Here is a 19,511-nt window from a genome sequence, read left to right as displayed (position 1 = left end):
GAGTTGCCTCAGACTTGCACTACTTGCAGGTGCAAACTTGACTTACTGGTCTGTTTTCTTACTTGGGAAAAAAAGGATTAAAATATAGCTTATAAAATTGCTTGGTATCGTAAATTGAAAATCCATATAAGGCTTGATAATTATTATATTTATAATTATTATTATTATTTGACACCTCCAGGGAGTCCAAGATTCATCGAAGGAGGGCACTTACTCTACAACTTTCCGTCTCCACCACTCAACCTCATCTGCCCGTCATTCACCAACACCATCTACTGTCTACCATCACTAGTATTTTCACAGACAAGCACAAATATCCATGCCCACAGCTGGATCCGAACCCACAGCCGTTTAGCTGGAGAGCAGATATGCTAACCACTCGACCAACCAGGCTGGCAAAAACAAACAATTTCCTTCAGCTAGATATGATTCGAACATGCAGCCTTCTGATTTGGAGTCAGACACGCTACCATTAGGCAACCAGTCCACAGATAAAGAACTTATACAGTGGAATCATAACAATTTCATTTCTGTACATTAAGGTTCTCTGCATCATTGCCAATTTAATCTGATGTGATGACTTCACAACTTGTGTAATGTGACCCCTGAACTTCAGGTCCTTGTCCATCACTATTTTCCCAGCTATCTTGTCTACTCAACATCTTACAAAATATCCCACCAAATATATACTTCTCATCCCATCATTGCTTGGTAATCTTGGTAAAATTGCTTGGTATTTTGAATTGAGAATCCATATAAGGCTTGATAATTATAATTGTAATTATTATATTTATTATTTGACACCTCCAGGGGGTCCAAGACTCATCGAAGGAGGACACCTACTCTACAACTCTCCGTCTCAACCACTCAACCTCATCTGCCCGTCATTCACCAACCGCCTCATTTACACCAACACCATCTACTGTCTACCATCACTAGTATTTTCACAGACAAGCACAAATATCCATGCCCATGGCTGGATTCGAACCCACAGCCTTTTGGCTGGAGAGCAGATATGCTAACCACTCGACCAACCAGGCTGGCAAAAACAAACAATTTCCTTCAGCTAGACATGATTCGAACATGCAGTGCAGCCTTCTGATTTGGAGTCAGACACACTACCATTAGGCAACCAGTCCACAGATAAAGAACTTATACAGTGGAATCACAGCAATTTCATTTCTGCACATCAAGGTTCTCTGCATCATTGCCAATTTAATCTGATGTGATGACTTCACAACTTGTGTAATGTGACCCCTGAACTTCAGGTCCTTGTCCATCACCATTTTCCCAGCTATCTTGTCTACTCAACATCTTACAAAATATCCCCACCAAATATATACTTATCATCCCATCATTGCCTCAGATCTGCTTTAATGCCTGACAGTCAGTCACCTATCTTCTTCTTCCTCTTCTTCTCTCTTCCATCATCATGATGAGGCCGAATGAACTCTTTCTACTTCTGTCTGTCTCTGGAGAGTCTGAGCAATTCTGTCCAGTTTGGTGTCGCTTGTTGTGATTTGGTTTTCAGGTCCTCTTTTATTTTGTCTATCCATCTAATTCTGGGCACCTTTTACCAATTTTTGATAAAAGGTGCTTTTACCAATTTTGCTAATTGGTAATTTTACTAATTCTGGGCACCAATTTTGGATCTTTTACCTTTCATCGTTGTATACAGGGCTTTAGTTGGTAGTCTTTCTGTTCCCATGGTTAAACCATCGCATTCTTCTTTCTTGGATATTTTGTCTATTATTGTCATTTCTTGTTTTAGTCGTTTCTTTATGTCTTCATTTCTTAATCTATCAAGCAGAGATACTTCAAGTAATCTTCTTAGCCAAACCATTTCAGTAGTTAATAATTTTTTCTCTTCACCTTTTTTGAGATTCCAGCATTGGGAGGACCATTGTCTCATGGATTGTTACTTTTGTTACTTGTTTGTTGTCTCTTGACTTCCATATTTTATTTAGTCATCCAAAAGTTTTGGATGCTTGGCCAATTCGTCTGTTTATATCTTTTGTAATTTCACCATTGTACTCAATTACCCCTCTAAGGTGGGTGAAGTTTCCTACCTGCTCTAGATTGTTACTATCAATTTCAATTTTCAGATTGGTGTTTCTTTTTCCTGTTTGCATAATTCTTGTTTTGTCTATATTTAGGTTTAATCCATATTTCATACATTCTTCCTTTATTTTATCAGAAATTCGTTGCAGATCTTCTGTGCTTGCAAGCAATGCAATGTTGTCTGCAAATTTTAAGTTTGTTATATTTTTCCCATATATTTTGATTCTGGGGTCTTCTTTGTTTAAGGCCTTACTGGTTGCTTCTTCCAGTGTAAGATTGAACAGGTCTGGTGATAGATTGCATCCCTATTTTACTACACTCTCTGTGTGGAACCAATTGGTTAAGGTGTCCTCCACTCATACTGCACTTTCAAATTTCTCGTATAGATTCTTTATTATTCTTATAGTTTTGTTGAGAATTCTAAATTCTTTCATAGTTTCCCATAGTTCTCTTCTTCAGATTGAATCAATCCGTAGAAGAGAACTATGGGAAACTGTCAATCAATCAATCCATGGACCTGATGAAAGTCTATGAAATTTATATAGCAACTTTGGTTGTACTCTAGCATCTTTTCTATTAGATGTATTAAGGTGAATAATTGATCAATTGTGCTTCGTCCTGGTCTGCAACCTGCTTTTTCTTCTCCTAATGCTAGTCCTATATATGGCTTAATTTGTTTTTGGAGTACTTTTGTAAAAACCTTACTTGGAATACTGAGGAGGCTAATGTCTCTGTAATTATTGCATTCTGTTTTATCTCCTTTTTTGTATATAGGAGTTATAACTGATTTGATCCAATCAGTAGGTATTGCTTCATTTTTGTAGATCCTTTCAAATAATGTTTTTAATGGTTCCAGAAGTTGTTCCTTTCCTGCTTTTAAAAATTCTGCATGTATCTGATCAATACCTGGTGCTTTCCTAGTTTTAAATTTATCTGTGCTGTGTGCTATTGTTTCTTTCATAAAGATATTTATTTCCTCTTCCATTTCAGTGACTGGAATAATAACATCCTGAGAGCTGTTTTTATTATATAAGTCTCTAAAGTATTCTTTCCATCTGGCCATTCTTTTTGTTTTACTTTCAATTAGTTGTCCCTCTTTGTTTTTGATCATTTTCATTTTTGTTGTCTGTGTCTTACTAATTTGATCTATTTCTTTATATAATCCATGAAGGTTATTTTCTTTTGATAGCTTCTCTGCCATTTTGCATTTTTCTTTTAACCAGCTATTCTTGTCTCTTTTAACTAGTTTTCTAATTTCTCTGGTTAATCTATTATATTCATTTCTGTTATAGTTCTGTTTTAATTTCATGCTTTTCTTTGATCACTTAACCTTTTTACCTCATTCAAGATCCAATCATTTTTACTTTCTCTTTCTGTGTAACCTATTGTATTTTCTGCTGATTTTAATATTATTTCCTTTAATTTGCACCAATGTTCTTCAATGCTTATATTCTGTTGTGGTAGTTCCTTCAGGTTTTTATCTAGTTCTACTTGATATTTTCTTAGAATATTATTGTCTTGTAGTTTATTTACATTCAGTCTCCTTTTGACTCTAAAAGTCCTTTCAGATTTTAATTTTATTCTTAGGTTTGCTAGTATGCAAACCTAAGAATAAAAAAACTGCAGACTGTGGATTAGATCTTATGGTCTAATCCATAGTCTGCAGCAAAGGATCTGCAATTTAGGATACTTGATTTCCATCTTCGGTTTTTCAATAATATAAACGTGTGGACTGCCAGTTTTCAATAATATAGTTGCTCATATTCTTGGTTTGTCTGTCTGGTGATATCCATGTCCATTTTCTGTAGGGTTTTTATTGTTTAAAGAGAGTGTTGGTTATTGTTAGTCTATTATTTGAGAAGTTGAGCAGTCTTTTGCCACTTTCAGCTTTCTCCATACCCAAACTGTCCAATTACTCTTGGCCAGGTATCCCAGTCTTTGCCTACTTTTGTGCCCCATTACAATTAGGAGATACTTGATGTCTGCTGTACTGCTTTTTGCAGATCTGTATAGAACTCCTCAATGTCTTCTTCTGATGATGATGCTGAAGTTGGTGAGTATACCTGAATAATAGTGATCCAATTAATGTTTTAAATCCTGTTTTAATTATTCTAGGCGAGATAGGATTTTTGTAGGACAATAGAGAGTTTTGAGCCTTTGGTTTTAATATAAGTGCTACTTCCTCTTGGTGTTTGTTGTCCTCCCTGTCTGAAGTTAAAATTTTTTACTGTTCATGGTGAAATTTTCCTTTTCAGTCCATCTGGTTTCACAGAGACTAATCACTTCCCATCTGTAGTTGTCTAATTCATGCAGTAGTATTTCTAATGCTCCTTCCTGATGAAGGGTTCTTACATTCCATGTTCCTATGCTTGTTATGTTTTTCTTGTCTACTAGGTGATATTTTGTTCCAATAACATATTTTTCGCCTTCACTATCTTGGTTCCCTAATAGTGGGGGCAACCCTTGTTTGACTGAGCGATGGTCGAGCTGGCATACATCTTTAGGTTTTAATTAATTCGGTTTCAATGGTTAAGTTTCCTCAAGTGTCGACCACCACTCCTTGATCTGAATTCAGCTGCTTCTAACATGGAATAAAGACACTGTTTGCGGCCGATTCACTAAATGCAGTTGCTGCTTGAGATCGCCATATCTGGCTACCCTCAGTTGGTTTAGCTTGTGGGTCGACACAGTTTACTGGGATGTGGCCACTGCCAGTTTACAGTAGCTTCTTGGAGCCATTATTGAGAGTTGGGTATCCAGTGAGAACCAATCTAGCTGAACCACAATTATGTATGACCATCCAAGTGGAGAGGTACTATCTCTCCTCGGCACCCCCATACACCCCCCTTTCAGTCACCTATCCAGCTCACTAATCAGGCATCCAATTCCATCTGCTTCAGTTTAGTTACCAACTTGTTGTGTGACAATCTGTGAAAAACCTTTGTAAAATCTAAGTATACCAATATATCCATCTCCTCTGTACAATACATTTGTCACCTTGTGATATATTACCAAATATGTAAAACACGACTTCCCTTTACAAAACCCATGCTTACAACAATCACAGAGAATACTGCTGTTACTCTGTTCTAGCTCTCACCTCTAATAATAATAATAATAATGAAATAAATAAATATTATACCTCCTGGCCTGTTGCTATCATTCTGGATAATTTAAAGAACTGTTCATGTGGCCATATCTTACCTAGAATACAAAAATCTTACTCATAATATAGGAATGGTTTTGTGACTGCACTATTAAACAAACCTGATATCTTAATGATTTCAATGTAAGCAACAGTGCTTCAGTGTAAGCAATTGATTGAGTTATATGTAATAAACCTTGAAAGCCAAAGGATTTCAGACATAATTCAGACCCACAGACATTCAGAAACATTGAGATGATATGAGGAAACAGTTTAATGCACTTTGCATAGAACTGTGTTTTGAGCATTTGTTTTGAAACAAATTACTGTTTTTGTTTTAACATATTATCCTCGCATATTTTATTTATTTATATTATTTTGCTTATTTTGTTTGCATTTTACTTTTATGTGTCATTAATATTACTAAATATTTATAAGAGTAGTTTTCTGATGTTTCTTGTAGGTGATATTGCCTTAGAAGAGCCTCACCCATGTGGCGAGGGGGGTTTTCATTGTAATATCTCTCACAATGAAATTTGCAGAGGATATTGGGATGGCCCAAATACTGGAATAACAAATTTTGATAACTTTGGATTAGCAATGTTAACAGTGTTCCAGTGTGTTACCAATGAAGGGTGGACAAATGTATTGTATAATGTAAGTAATTTTGTTTTAATCATTTCCCATGTTTATTTAATAGGGAGGGGGAAATATATATACAGGGTGTTCGGGATAAATTTGACAGTTTCGTAAGGAAAAAGAAAATCTTCTTTGTATCTATTAAATTTAATGAATTGACAAAAAAACATTACAGGCAGAGTTAATTACAATACTATCAACAAGATTTACTCAAAATAACCACCATTAGCATCGATCACAGCTTCAATTCTGCTTCGGAACCTCGAACAAGCTGATGCTACAGTCTCCCTGGGAAGGGCCGCAAAAACTGTTTTAATTTTATCCATTAACTGGGCTTTTGTATTACTGGAAGTGCGATTGGTGTCTTTTTCAACTGCGCCCCATACAAAATAATCCATGGGGTTAAGGTCTGGGGAGTTTGGAGGCCAAACATTTGGACTGGTGAAGTCGTAGAAATTTTCAGACAACCATTTTTGACTTTTCCCAGAGGTGTGGCAAGGGGCCGAATCCTGCTGCCATACATACGGCCTACCATTGGCTACCCTTGTTATCCAGGGCTTGACTACAGTTAGCAACTCCACGAGCAAAGCCCGAATTCCAATGCCAGGGTTCTTCAACACCTGTTCCTGCAGATTTGCGAGGAATTCTGCTGTACGAACGCAATCAGATCGTCTGCTAGGGATCTTTCTTCTTGCTACATCCTCGTAGTCACCATTGCAAGTCTCTAGTTCATGCCTGATTGTTTTTACTGTATTCAGGGAGCATTGGGCAGCAGTCGTAATATCCTTATTTTGATGGCGGGCACGAATCATCATGATACAAGTTATTCTCTTCCATGATTCAGGTGGGTTCCAGCTATCCATCCTTTCTGACATCTTGTATATGAATGAAGAAGGGTCCAAACTTTTAAATGAAGAGAAGTGTGTGTTAATACATGTAACTTACGGAAAAATATAATTAATTATAAATATGTCAAATTTATCCCGAACACCCTGTATATATACACACACAATGCTTGGAAAGAAGTAAATGGACAACCCCATAGGTTAGTTGCATTGTGCCATGTAATGAGCTCCCAAATCAATGCAACTGTGTCTGGGTGAAATGGCTGAAAGAAGGGAACTAAGACTTTGAAAGGGGCGTTGTGATAGGATGCCATGTTGCAAGCCTATCTGTTTGACAAATTGTTGACAAATTGGGCTATCTTAGGACAACAATCAGTGATACCATACTGAGATGGAAGTGCAGGGATTCAAGTGCAAGTGCTACCAGCAGTGGATGACCCACCACTCACCGAACATGAATATAAGATGATACTAAGGATAATGTGTAAAAACCACCATTCATCGACCAACACATTAAATGCAGAATTTTGGGCATTGACTGGAACATGAATCAGCACAAATTCCATTCAGAACCACATTCAGAACTGAGGCTCACAACAGGACATCCATTGTAGGACCACAATATTCAAGAACATCACACTACCGAACCAACATGCAGCAGTGTTGTCTTCAGAGGTGAAAAGAGCATGTACATTTATTTATTTCATATGGAGTTTCCCCTTTCCTCCTCCATCCCTTAGGATGGGTTGAGCCTTCCTAATGAGGGATTAAGTATGTGTTTTATGACTGTAGATCTATGTGTGTTCATGGGGCTGAATCATGCAATGAATCATGCTACATCCTTTGCTGAGAAGATGGATGGGTGTGGTGAATGCCTGGTTTTTTTGGACATGAATGTCACCACACTTGACTAGCCTCCACAGAGCCATGATCTCAACCCTATTTGAATATCTGTGGGATGAACTGAGCATCGGGTTAGGTCAAGGGACATCTGCTCCACAATAGTCCAGGACTTCATTTAAATGCCTACAGCAAGAATGGTCAAAAATTTCCATTGATCAGTATCATATGTTTGTGGAAAGTATGCCCTGTAGGATTGCTGCAGTCATCACATTGAAAGGAGGTCCTACACCTTATTAAGGTGGATGCCATGGCTTTTTGTTTCTCATGCTATGGTGTCAGTTGACTTCTTTCAAGTAGTGGATTTAGGTGTGGTGTTTGTTTGTTTACATACTATTCACAACAGAAGATTATTATTATTATTACTATTATTATGTGACACCTCCAGGAAGTCCAAAGATTCATTGAGAGAGAGTGTGCCAACAGCATCGAGCAATCAAACCCCTTCCAGCTATTAACCACGCTCAAACTTGCTTAACTTTTTGTGTGAGCCATTAGTAGCAGAGGCTCTACCAATTGACCAAAGATAGTTGTTAGTTTGTTTGTTTTTTTGCTAGAAAGGATAGTGAATTATTTTTGACAAGAAATTCTTAGTTTTATCCTTATTTTATCCAAACAACAGCAGCAAGAAAAAGTTTGCTCATGCTTGGGATAATATACATTGCCATCAACATCAAGATCTTCCAGAAGGTGCTTTCCAGGTATAGAGTTGATTCTTACTGGCTAAAGCTGAGCTTTCTCACTGTGGTGGATTTTTGCCTGCCACTAAGTAGAGCCACGACTTGAGATAGTGTTGCTTGGCAGAACCAGTCCTGGATATCCTAGAATAATCTAGATCAAGAATTGATAAGCTTAGATCTTTTCCAATCACTTGATGAGGTTTAGAATGATCATTTTATAACACCCATAATTTTTGGAAGACCTGTGCCTTTGTTAGATGTATGGTTTATGGACTCAACTACTGTTTAAGATAAAAACTTTAATTTATCATTATTTATTAACATCTAACCTCCATGTAATCAGAGACTCATTGTGAGAGATATACTCTATCACAAATAAAGCTCATCTAACCATGTCTTAAACTGATTCAATGTGTCTTCATTCACAACACAATCAGGCAATGCATTCCACTCACTAGTAACTCTCTATGCAAAGAAATTACTCCTCACTCCTTTGCTCACATCCTTCTTATAATTTCTAGGGATAGTGTGTTGTTCTACCTCCTTTTCCCAACCTCTGACCAACTTACATATCTCAATCATATCCTGCCTCCTTCTGATATTGACAAGTCTTTGCAAATTACATTATTTCAATCTGTCTTCATACTCCACATTCCAAAGATCACTGACCACGTTTGTGAATCTTCTCTGGACCCTTTCTAACATTCCTCGTTGCCATGAAAACTCGGCAATCAAATCTGTGCACATTAATTCATATGAGACTGATCAAGGCCTTATACAATGGAATCAAATCTTCTTTATTTCTGCAAGCCAAGGTCCACTGCATCCTTGCCATTATCCGATGTGATGACTTCACATCATGTGCAATGTTGCCTCTGAATTTCAGGTCCTTTCCCCCCACCACTTCCAGATCTCCCATCTTCTATACTGCCTTCAAAATTTCCTCACCAAGTGTATATTTTGCATCCTATCGTTGCTTACCAAATTTCAAAACCTTACACTTTGCAACATTGAACTGACAGTTCCACTTAACTGTCCATTCATATAATCTATTCAAGTCCACCTGTAAGGCCACAACATCTGCTTGACTGTGCATTACTCTCACCAATTTTGCATCATCTGCAAACAGCTGCATATCACTACTTAAACCCATCACAATATCATTACTATACAAATTGAACGGCAGTGGTCCCAAAACTGACCCCTCCTGCACATCACACTTTCCTCCTTTGGGATACTGCACCCAATATACAACTTTCTGATACCTATCTGACAGCCAGTCACGGATCCTACTCAGAAGCCTGTTATCCAATCCCATTTGTTTCAGTTTATTTAACATGTTGTTGTTGTGTGGCAGTGTATCAGAAACTTTTTGCAAAATCTAAGTATGCCACTGAATATGTGTCTCCCTTGTTCACGACATTTGTCACCTTGTTATATATAAACTTGTGTGTCAAGAGTGACATTATTGTAATTTGTTGCCCTAGGCAATCTGAGAATAAATGTTGTTATGGTTGTGTATGATTATCCTGGTTTGTTAGGTCTTCATTGTGTATTATAAAAGATACTTCCTTGACATGATTATAATCAAGGACTTCTAGAGGGTACTTACCATGAGAGTAGACTTGGTTCCCTGACTGCTGGCCAAAGTGGAGGTCGTGGATTTTTGTCTGCTGTTCAGTAGATCCAGTGTTTCACATCACCAGTGCTGAGTATCCTGGAGTGATGAACCTAGGATGATCATTTTAGATCACTCACATAGTTACAGAATGATATTTATAGATTACTCATAAGTTTTAGAGTGTTTGGTCCCACACCTTTGTTAAGCTTTACTGAAGGTCATTTAGAAAATACATACCTAAGGAGTAGAGTAACTTCCTGCTAATTATTGGCTAGAGCCATTTCATCAGTGATGAGGTTTCTTGATGCTAATTATCCTGTAGTGATCCAGGTTTAGATCCTTTTAGATCCCTCATAGTTTTTGAGAATCCTCCATGCCTTTATATTAAGGTCAAACTGGTCTTGGTATTGATTCTTCCCATAATGCATGTCCTTATACATGTCTCCAAATAGGTAGTGTGCTGTGCATTACAGTAAGGTAATTAATGTGAAGTTCCATAAGGTTTCAAGTTGACTTTATATCAAGTTACCATACATAAAAAGATTGCATTTAGGAATGTGTCAACTAATATTATTAAGTTATATTTATAAATTATTTATAAGAATTAAACATATCAGAATAAAAGCAACTTACAAGCAACATATAGGAGAAGAGCAGATGGGATTCAGAAGAGAAAGAGTTGTGTTATGTTCCATCGAGTCGTTTTCGACTCCTGGTGATTCTATGAACATACACTCTCCATTCAGATCTGTCCCTGGCCATCTATTTCAGAATTTCCAGGTGCATTCCAGTTGCTTCTTTAACCTCTCTTCTGGCCGAGGGGGAAGAAATAGTGAGACCAACTTGCACTTCTTATCCATGTTATTCAATAGGTGTTACAGAATCGTATCCAGATTTATCTGGACGTGTATATACGTCCTGGCCGGTTAGGAGGTTAACTCTATCTACCCATCTAATTCTTGGTCTTCTGCTTCTCCTGCTTCTATCAACTTTAGCAAGCATCATCATCTTCTCCAGACTGTCATTTGCTCTTATAATATGTCCAAAGTCTAACAATTTTTGCTTGATGATCATAGCTTCGAGGAAGCAATCTGATTTTCTTCCGTCTGTCACTGATTTATTAGTTTGCTTTACAGTGCATGGTATTCTTAGTAAGCGTCTCCAAACCTATAATTCAAATGCATCTATCTTCCTTCTTGCACTCTTTCTCAGGGTCAACCTTTCACATCCATACAGTACCACAGGGAATACCATTTCATTCAAGATTATGATTTTTGTTGTGAGGCTAATACCTTTATCTTTAAAGATCTTGCTTAAAGTTTTCATTGCTTTCCTTCTGAGTAATAATCTTCTCCCAACTCTTCAGTACAATACCCATCTTTATCACTTCAGGATCTTAGGATCAAAAATTGTTAACTACTTCCATTTTCTCCCCATCTACTTCAAAATCATTAAGTTCACATGTTGCCATAACTTTTATCTTTTTGAAGTTAAGTTTAAGACCATATTTAGCACTTTCTTCTTTAACTTTCATAATAAGTTCCTCCAAATCTTTGCATTCTGCTAGCAAGGTGGTATCATCTGCATACCTCAAATTATTAATATTTCTTCTCCAATTTTAATTCCAACTGAAGACTCCTTCAGCCCTGCCATTCTTAAAATGCATTCACTGTACAAGTTAAACAGGCATGGAGATAAAATACATCCTTATCACACCCCTTTACCTATTGTGAAATACTCAGTTTCTCCAAGATCTGTTTGGACAGTAGCTTCTTGTTCATAATAAAGATTCCTTAGAAGGATAATGAAATGCTCTGGTACTCCCATTGTTTTTAACACATTGTACAGTTTTACATGATCAACAGAGTCAAAAGATTTGCTATAGTCAAGGAAACAAAGGTAGACCCTCTTTTGATATTCCTGTGCTCTTTCTATTATCCATCTCACATTGGCGATTTGATCTCTTGCTCCTCTGCCTTTTTGAAATCCTGCCTGTTCATCTGGCATTTCTCTCTTCATGAATGGTTCCAGTCTTTTCTGAATGATCTTAAGTAAGACTTTACTTGCATGAGAAATCAGTGCTATAGTTCTGTAATTTTTGCATCTCTTGCATCGCCTTTCTTCAATAAAGGTATATAAACTGATTTTTTCCATTCCCTAGGCCATGTAGGCCATGATCCAAATTCGCTGACATAGAGCTGTTAAAAGTTTAACTGCTGCCTCTTCTCCAAGGGCTTTGACCAGCTCAATAGGTATTCCATCTCCTCCTGGCACTTTCTTACTGGATTATTGTTGCAGTGCCCACCTCATATTTCCATCCCAAATCTCCTCATCTCAGAAATGATAGGACTATGTTTTGGCACTGAAGATTGTTCTAACCACCATTGAGAGATGGAGATCAGTGAAAGCACAAGTTGAAGATCTTGAAGCAAGCAAGGAAAGAAAAGTTTGTCAAATGTGGAGGAGAAATGGAGCTTACTATCATCATCAAAACTATGGATTAGGAAAGCTATCAGAATTAAGATCAGGACAGTCCCAGTTATGACAGAGACAAAGTATTTGGGATTCACGTTCATTAAGAAAATTAATATTCTTCCATACATAACATCAATTGAGGGATATGTGTTGTAGAACATTGAGCATGTTCACATCCTGTCTTTCACCATTTGGAAGTGCTGCCTAATGTTCTCTTAACCCCTTATCCTTTCAAAACTTGATTATGGATCACAGATCTGTGCCATAAACACTACTCTCAGATGATTGGATCTTATCCACATCATTCAATTAGTATTGCAAATATATTTATATAAATTTATTACAATGCATACATAGAAAGCATGTAACAAGACCAGTTTGCTTGATTCTTCTGTTGACTATCTGTTTGCTTTCATTATAGATCAATGATGCTGTAGGAAATGAATGGCCATGGATATATTTCATTAGTCTAATTATAATTGGTTCCTTTTTTGTGCTCAATTTAGTGTTGGGAGTCTTAAGTGGGTGAGTTTCCTTAATTATCTTATATGTAATTAATAATGCTTTTGTAGATGAATCTCACCTACGAAAGGTTATAAAGCTGTAGTACATATTATCATGGGCAGACTAATAACTAGGTTATCCAGAAACACTCCCATAGACACTAAACCTGGAATATTTTGAAGCCACTTCAAACCTATAATAAATGAGGTGGTTATTTCACATCATGTAATGAAATATATCTACTATGGAATGATGTTCAAAAACATCAGTGCCCAGAGAGAGAGATTTAAACTTAGATCCTGTTGATTAGAGAATGTTATCTACTTGACCTTCCTTATGCAGGTAGGTCTGTTGTAGGTCTGTGCAATAAATTTTTGAAATGTAAATGGGAGTATTTTTTTCCAAGTAGTTTTGCATAATAATCATGCTAAAGGCTTTCATCTGTCATAATCAGAATGAAAACCATCCTGGCTAGCAGAGTGGTTAGTATATCTGTTTATTAACCAACTGGCTGTGGGTTCAGATCCCACCATGGGCATGGATATTTGTAATTGTGTTTAAGTGGAGATGAATTTGTAATTGTGTTTAAGTGGAGCAAGCTACCAATACTCCTATCTCAGCATATCCTATAATGCAAAACACATCTCCTTGCGGATATGTCTAATGTTATGCATTAAGGGAAGGGCCACTACCCAGACTAGTTTTGACCTTTATTGAGGTCTCTTCAGTGGGAGCCAGGCCCTAGTGGAGATACCAGGCAGAAGCATTAGCAGGTCATCTCGACCTATAGGAGTTGCCAAATGGTGTGCCACCCTTTTTTAATAAATTACTCTGGATTTAGAGAAAGATGTTGAAAGTTTATTTTTCACTTGGTTAGAGTATAGTAAATTTAGTGTAATCCTTTATCCAAGTGTGAGCAAACAAAGTTTGCGCCTGAAAGTATCTTCAGGACTGGGGTAAGGTAGTACAACACCAGGACAACTCCTTGCAAAGGTGGAGCAAGATACCAACACTCCTATCTCAGTATCTCCTATAATGCAAAACACATCTCCTTGCAGATATGTCTAATGTTATGCATTAAGGGAAGGGCCACTACCCAGACTAGTTTCGATCTTTATTGAGGTCTCTTCAGTGGGAGCCTTCAGTTGGTAGCTTGCTCCACCTTTGCAAGGAGTTTCCCTGGTGTTGTACCACCTTACCCCAGTCCTGAAGATACTTTCAGGTGCAAACTTTGTTTGCTCACACTTGGATAAAGGATTAAACTAAATTTATTATACTCTAACCAAGTGAAAAATAAACTTTCAACATCTTTATGTCATCAGTTAGAATTAAAAGAAATACAGGAAGATGGCTGGATGTGAAATCAGGGTAAGACAATGACGGACATTATCTCCACTCTTATTCATTGTCTATATGGATCACATTATGAAAAAAAGTGACATTAAAACTGGATATATGAAACTTAGCTCTTTGCTTTATGCAGTTAATGTTGTACTCCTAAACACATCCAGTGCAAGTCTCCAATGCAAGTCTCACCAAATTGCATAACAGCTATAACAAATTTGGCATGAAAATCAGCATAAAAAAAGACCAACACTGTTAAAATAGGCAGGAACAAAGAAAACTTATAGCTGCATTCTCAATGGAATACTTATAGAGGTAGAACAAGTAAAATAAATATTTCAGCTATTTAGGCAAATTTTGTGGGGAGATGGCAAATGAAATTTGGAAATATACAACAGAATTAGCAAAGTTGGTTTGCCTGGGAGCCATTTGAATGAATAAGAGAGAAATTAGCCAGAACACTAAAGTACCAGTATACAAGACAGTCCTCAAACTAATTCTACATTATAAATCTGAAAGTTGTGTTAGAAATAAGGCACTTGAGAGATAAGAGACCACAGATAAGAGAGTTATGAGAAAAATTAGGCAACTGAGCAGATATGGCATCATTAGCAGAATCATATTAAAAATGAAGATATTAGAAAAGAACTTGATGTTGTTTGCATTCAAGCATGCCTGAGCAGGGCTATTCTAAGATTTTAGATGCCAAGATGACAGGAAAAAGACTCAGAGAAATACAAAGTTTAAGTGGGTTAATTCAGTCAGAAGAAAATGTTAGATATGACAATATTGGAATGCTGACAAGTAATAGACTAATTTGGAAGAAAATTGTTGATAGGGGATTAATAATAATATAAACGTAATCATGTAGTGTTGTTACAGTAGTGCAAACATCCCTTGAGGGTACAAATCAGGAAATTGATGATAATGATGCTGATGATTTAATCAAGTCTGGTGAACTATGCTCTAAAAATCCTTCACTAGGTGAAGCAGCAAAAAACATCTTATTGCACAAAAAAGATTCAAGAGCCAACAGTTATTCATTGATTTTGCTAAAGCACTGATGATTCACATACTATGAACAGATGTGATTGTCATAACTACAGAGAATTTGAGAAACATTATTACTCTAGTGCCCAGTAGCAACACCTAATTAATATAATAACCAAGACCAGTATAGAGGAATATTGTGAAAGCAGAATCAGGATACTAGTCACATTTGTTCAACACCTAAAGGGCACAATGTATTAATGTCACAATACAGAAAGTGTTTCATTAGATAATAGTGTCACTTTGATTCCTGAAGATCTTGTAACCTGGATGAAATATTGGATGTACATAAGCATTGTTCACTTAATCATGACAGTGTTATTTTACATTAACCACCTTACCGGCCATTAAAGATCAAATGCGCATCCTGAAAAGCTTCGTATCCATCATAAATTTCAATGTAATATCAATCTATCTCAATGGCTTTAACAGGCCTTTAAGGCCCACAACCCTCCAAGCATGCTTACATTTCGTAACCAAAATACGAGGATAGAATGGTCACCCCCCTATGCCTCAAAGTATTCCTGGCTGTATCCCTGTGTGTGTGTTCACGGGGCTGAGGAAGATCCTTCAGCTCCTCACGTCGTCAATGGGAATCGAACCTAGGACACTCCTTCTCCAGTCATATGGTTGCGAAGCGCAAAGCCACTAGGCTAACCCCATGGACAATATAATATCAATGGTATTAGAATTTTAACATGCACTTCGCATCCATGGTAATGTGGACGTATATATACCTCCTGGCCGGTAGTGTGGTTAAGTTACCATGAACATGTAAGGATTGAGTTATTGTATTATGCTTATTATTTTTTTGACTTGTTTTATATACATTTCTATATTTAATATATATATATATATATATATATATATTTCTAAGTAAGTGTTTTACTGCATGCAGTGAAATTCTACTTAATTCAGATTTGGATAACTTGACATTTCATATATACACAAACCTCTAATTATGAACTTTCAAGATATGAACACTTTACATTGCTCTGACTAATAAACTGTGCCCCCCCCCATTCACTTTATGAACACTGAATGTGGTGCTTATGAACATTTTATTGCATTAATTCCACCAATATTTTACTATGTGCAAAGGAAAAGGTTTAACTGTAATTCTTTCCTCTTTCTATTCCATATTGAATGTTCTTCAGTTGCTAAAGAATATTTAGTTTTTTTAATTTTTAAAACGTTTAAATTTCTATTTTTTTTTTAATTTTTGATCCTTTAATTTAATTTATAACCAAGACTTTCAACAACAAGCTATAGTCCAGAGTATTTTAATAATAAGGTGTTAAACCTTTTCACTACTTGTATATGGGAAATATTATATGATTTCTATATTACTTCAACCTTGATATCTGTTCTGGGTCTGACTCCCACTGATAATACCTCACCATGGGTATTATCCCTATTTGGTGCAAATTATTATAAAGGACCAAGATTGTAATATTCAGGAACAATTGAGATTGTTCCTGAATATTACAACCTTCTGTGCTTAACTCTAAGATTGCTATAACATTCTACAATTGACATTCTTTCCATTAATAAAAGTGATATTTAGTATAAAGAAATCATTAACCTCTTTATTATTATTATTATTTTATTTTTTATTTTTTTATGGCATCTACATGAAGCCGTAATGTTAAGCAATGAGTCCGGAGACTCATTGCCCAACACCCAGTTGTGACAAATACCTTGGACGGGGGAGATGCATATACAGTGGTTTACTTGAATTTTGCAAAAGCTTTTGATAGACTGCCACACGACAAACTGTAAATAAATTGAAATAGATGGGATTGGATAACACACTTTTGAATTGGATCAGTAACTCACTGTCGGATAGGTATCAGAAAGTTGTATGTGGGGATGCAGTATGCCTAAAGAGGAAGTTAACTAGTGATGTACTACAGGGGTCAGTTTTGGGACCATTGTTGTTCAATTTGTATGTTAATGATATTGGGATGGATTTAACTAGTGATAAAGCAGCTGTTTGCAGATGATGCAAAATTGGGGAGAGCAATGCAGCGTCAAACAGATGTTATGGCCTTGCATGAGGACTTGAATAGATTGCACGAATGATCAGGTAAGTGGACCTGTCAGTTCAATGTTGCAAGTGTGAGATTTGGTAAGCAGTGATAGGATGCAAAGTATAAACTTGGTGGGGAAACTTTAAAGGAAATAAAGGAGATGAGAGATATTGGAGTGATTGCACAAGTTGGGAAGAAGTCACATTGGATAATGGCAATGATGCGAAGCACCCTGGTATGCAGAAATAGAAAAGTTATGATGCCTTATTCAATGACATATAAGCCTTTAATCAGGCCTCTTATGGATTATTGTGCACAGATTTGGTTTCCAGGTTTTCATGGTAACAAGGATATGTTGGAAACGGTCCAGAGAAGATTCACAAAGGTAGTCAGTGGTCTTTGGAATATGGAGTACGAGGACAGATTGAGAGAATGTAAGTTGCAAAGCCTCGCGAATAGGAGGAAGAGTGTGGGGATATGATTGAGACATATAAGCTAGTCAGGAGTTGTTATCAGGTTGACATAGAAGAGATTTTCCATAGGAAATCACTGAAAACCATATAAAGAAGGTGTGAGCAGAGAGGTGAGGAGAAAGTTCTGTTCATGGAGAATGGTTGATGAGTGGAAGGCATTTCCAGAGTGTGTTGTGAATGTAGATACATTGAATCAGTTTAAGGCACAGTTGGATGAGCATTGTGTGAAATAGTGTGTACTCCCACGATAAATCTCTGACTCCATGGAGATCAGATGATAATAATAATCATGCAGCTCACTCTATTTCAAATAAATCTATTGTTTGCATTTGCCACTGAAGTTCATCTGCCATTTTTAGACTGAAATATGTAGCCTTATAATAAATTATTACCTTTACATTGTGTTTACATGTAAATAATTCATAAAACTATGGCACAAATTTCTCCAATCTTTTGGGGAATAGGAAGAACTTATTACTATTATTATTATTATTATTTAGGCCTCCAAGGAGTCAAAAGACTCATCACGGGAGGTCCTTCCTAGGAAACACAAGTCTATCAAGACTCATCGTGGGAGGTCCCCCCCCCAAGAAACACAAAGTCTATCATACCACTCCTTGAACTCATTGACCGTTCTCACTCTCACCACTCCATCAGGCAATGCATTCCATGGTTCAACCTCCCTCCATGCAAAGAAACCACTCCTCACACTCTTGATCACAGTTTCCTTTTGTAACTTCCAGGGATGGCCTCTTGTCATCACTCCTTCCCACTGTTCAACCAAGCGAAAGAACTCCCCAGTGTCAACCCTGTAACTACCCCTCAACAGTTTAAAAGTCTCAATCGTATCACCTCTCCTTCTTCTATTCACCAAACTCTACAGTGCACATTCCCTCAGTCGATCCTCATAGCTATCATTGTACAGTCCTGAAACCGTCTTTGTTATCTGCCTTTGTACCCTTTCCACAGTTAATTTATCCCCTTGAAATCCTGGGGACCAAATCTGAGAACAATAGTCTAAGTGTGTTCTGATCAGAGTCTTATACAACGGAATGATAACTCTTTTATCTCTGCAGTTCAGCGTCCTTCTCATTCTTGCAGCAATCCTCTGTGTTACCTTCACCACCTTTGCAATATCTTCCTTGAATTTCAGGTTTCTATCAATTATCAACCCCAGATCTCTTATTTCCCCCTGCTTCTTCCAGTATATCTCCTCCAACAGAGCGTGCAGCGTCCCATCGATGTGTCCCAAACCCCAAGATCTTACATTTTGCTGCATTAAACCAACACCTCCCCCCATTCATTTGCTCATCTGCCTAGCTTATTCAAATCCTCTTGCATAACTACCACATCTGCATATTACTAATAACCCTTCCCAGCTTCACATCATCCACAAACAACTGAATATCCCCCTGCAATCCACTAACAATGTCATCGATGTAAAGATTAAACAATATAGGTCCCACTACTGAGCCCTGTGGGTCTCCACTTGTAACCCTCTGTCTCCTTGAAACTGCCCCACCATACACAACTCTCTGATACCTATTGGACAGCCAATCCTGAATCCAGTTGAGCAACCTGACATCCAAACCCATGTGCTGCAATTTAAATATCAGCTTATCGTGTGGCACCCTGTCAAATGCCTTCGCTAAATCCAAGAAAATGGCAGTATATGTCTTTCCCTCGTCTACTTCTCTTGTAACTTTATTATAAAAGGCTTACATATTGCTGAAACAAGAGC

General features: G+C 37.1%; 1 protein-coding gene across 1 annotated transcript in view; it reads left to right on the top strand.

The window, feature by feature from the left end:
* Positions 1–19,511, top strand: part of LOC150108907 (muscle calcium channel subunit alpha-1-like) — a 1,617,925-nt gene that overhangs the window by 404,519 nt on the left and 1,193,895 nt on the right. The window contains exons 8-9 of the mRNA XM_090414483.1: positions 5,688–5,863; positions 12,788–12,891. Of these exons, the coding sequence (XP_090270609.1) occupies positions 5,688–5,863; positions 12,788–12,891 (280 nt within the window). The remainder of the gene's footprint in view (positions 1–5,687; positions 5,864–12,787; positions 12,892–19,511) is intronic.

This window comes from Typopeltis vanoorti, chromosome 2, assembly GCF_054136105.1.
Source record: "Typopeltis vanoorti isolate ZY-2024b chromosome 2, IOZ_Tvanoo_1.0, whole genome shotgun sequence".
Classification (NCBI taxonomy): domain Eukaryota; kingdom Metazoa; phylum Arthropoda; class Arachnida; order Uropygi; family Thelyphonidae; genus Typopeltis; species Typopeltis vanoorti.
The sequence above is the reverse complement of the archived record's forward strand: the minus strand, read 5'-3'. Positions and strand labels throughout refer to the sequence as shown.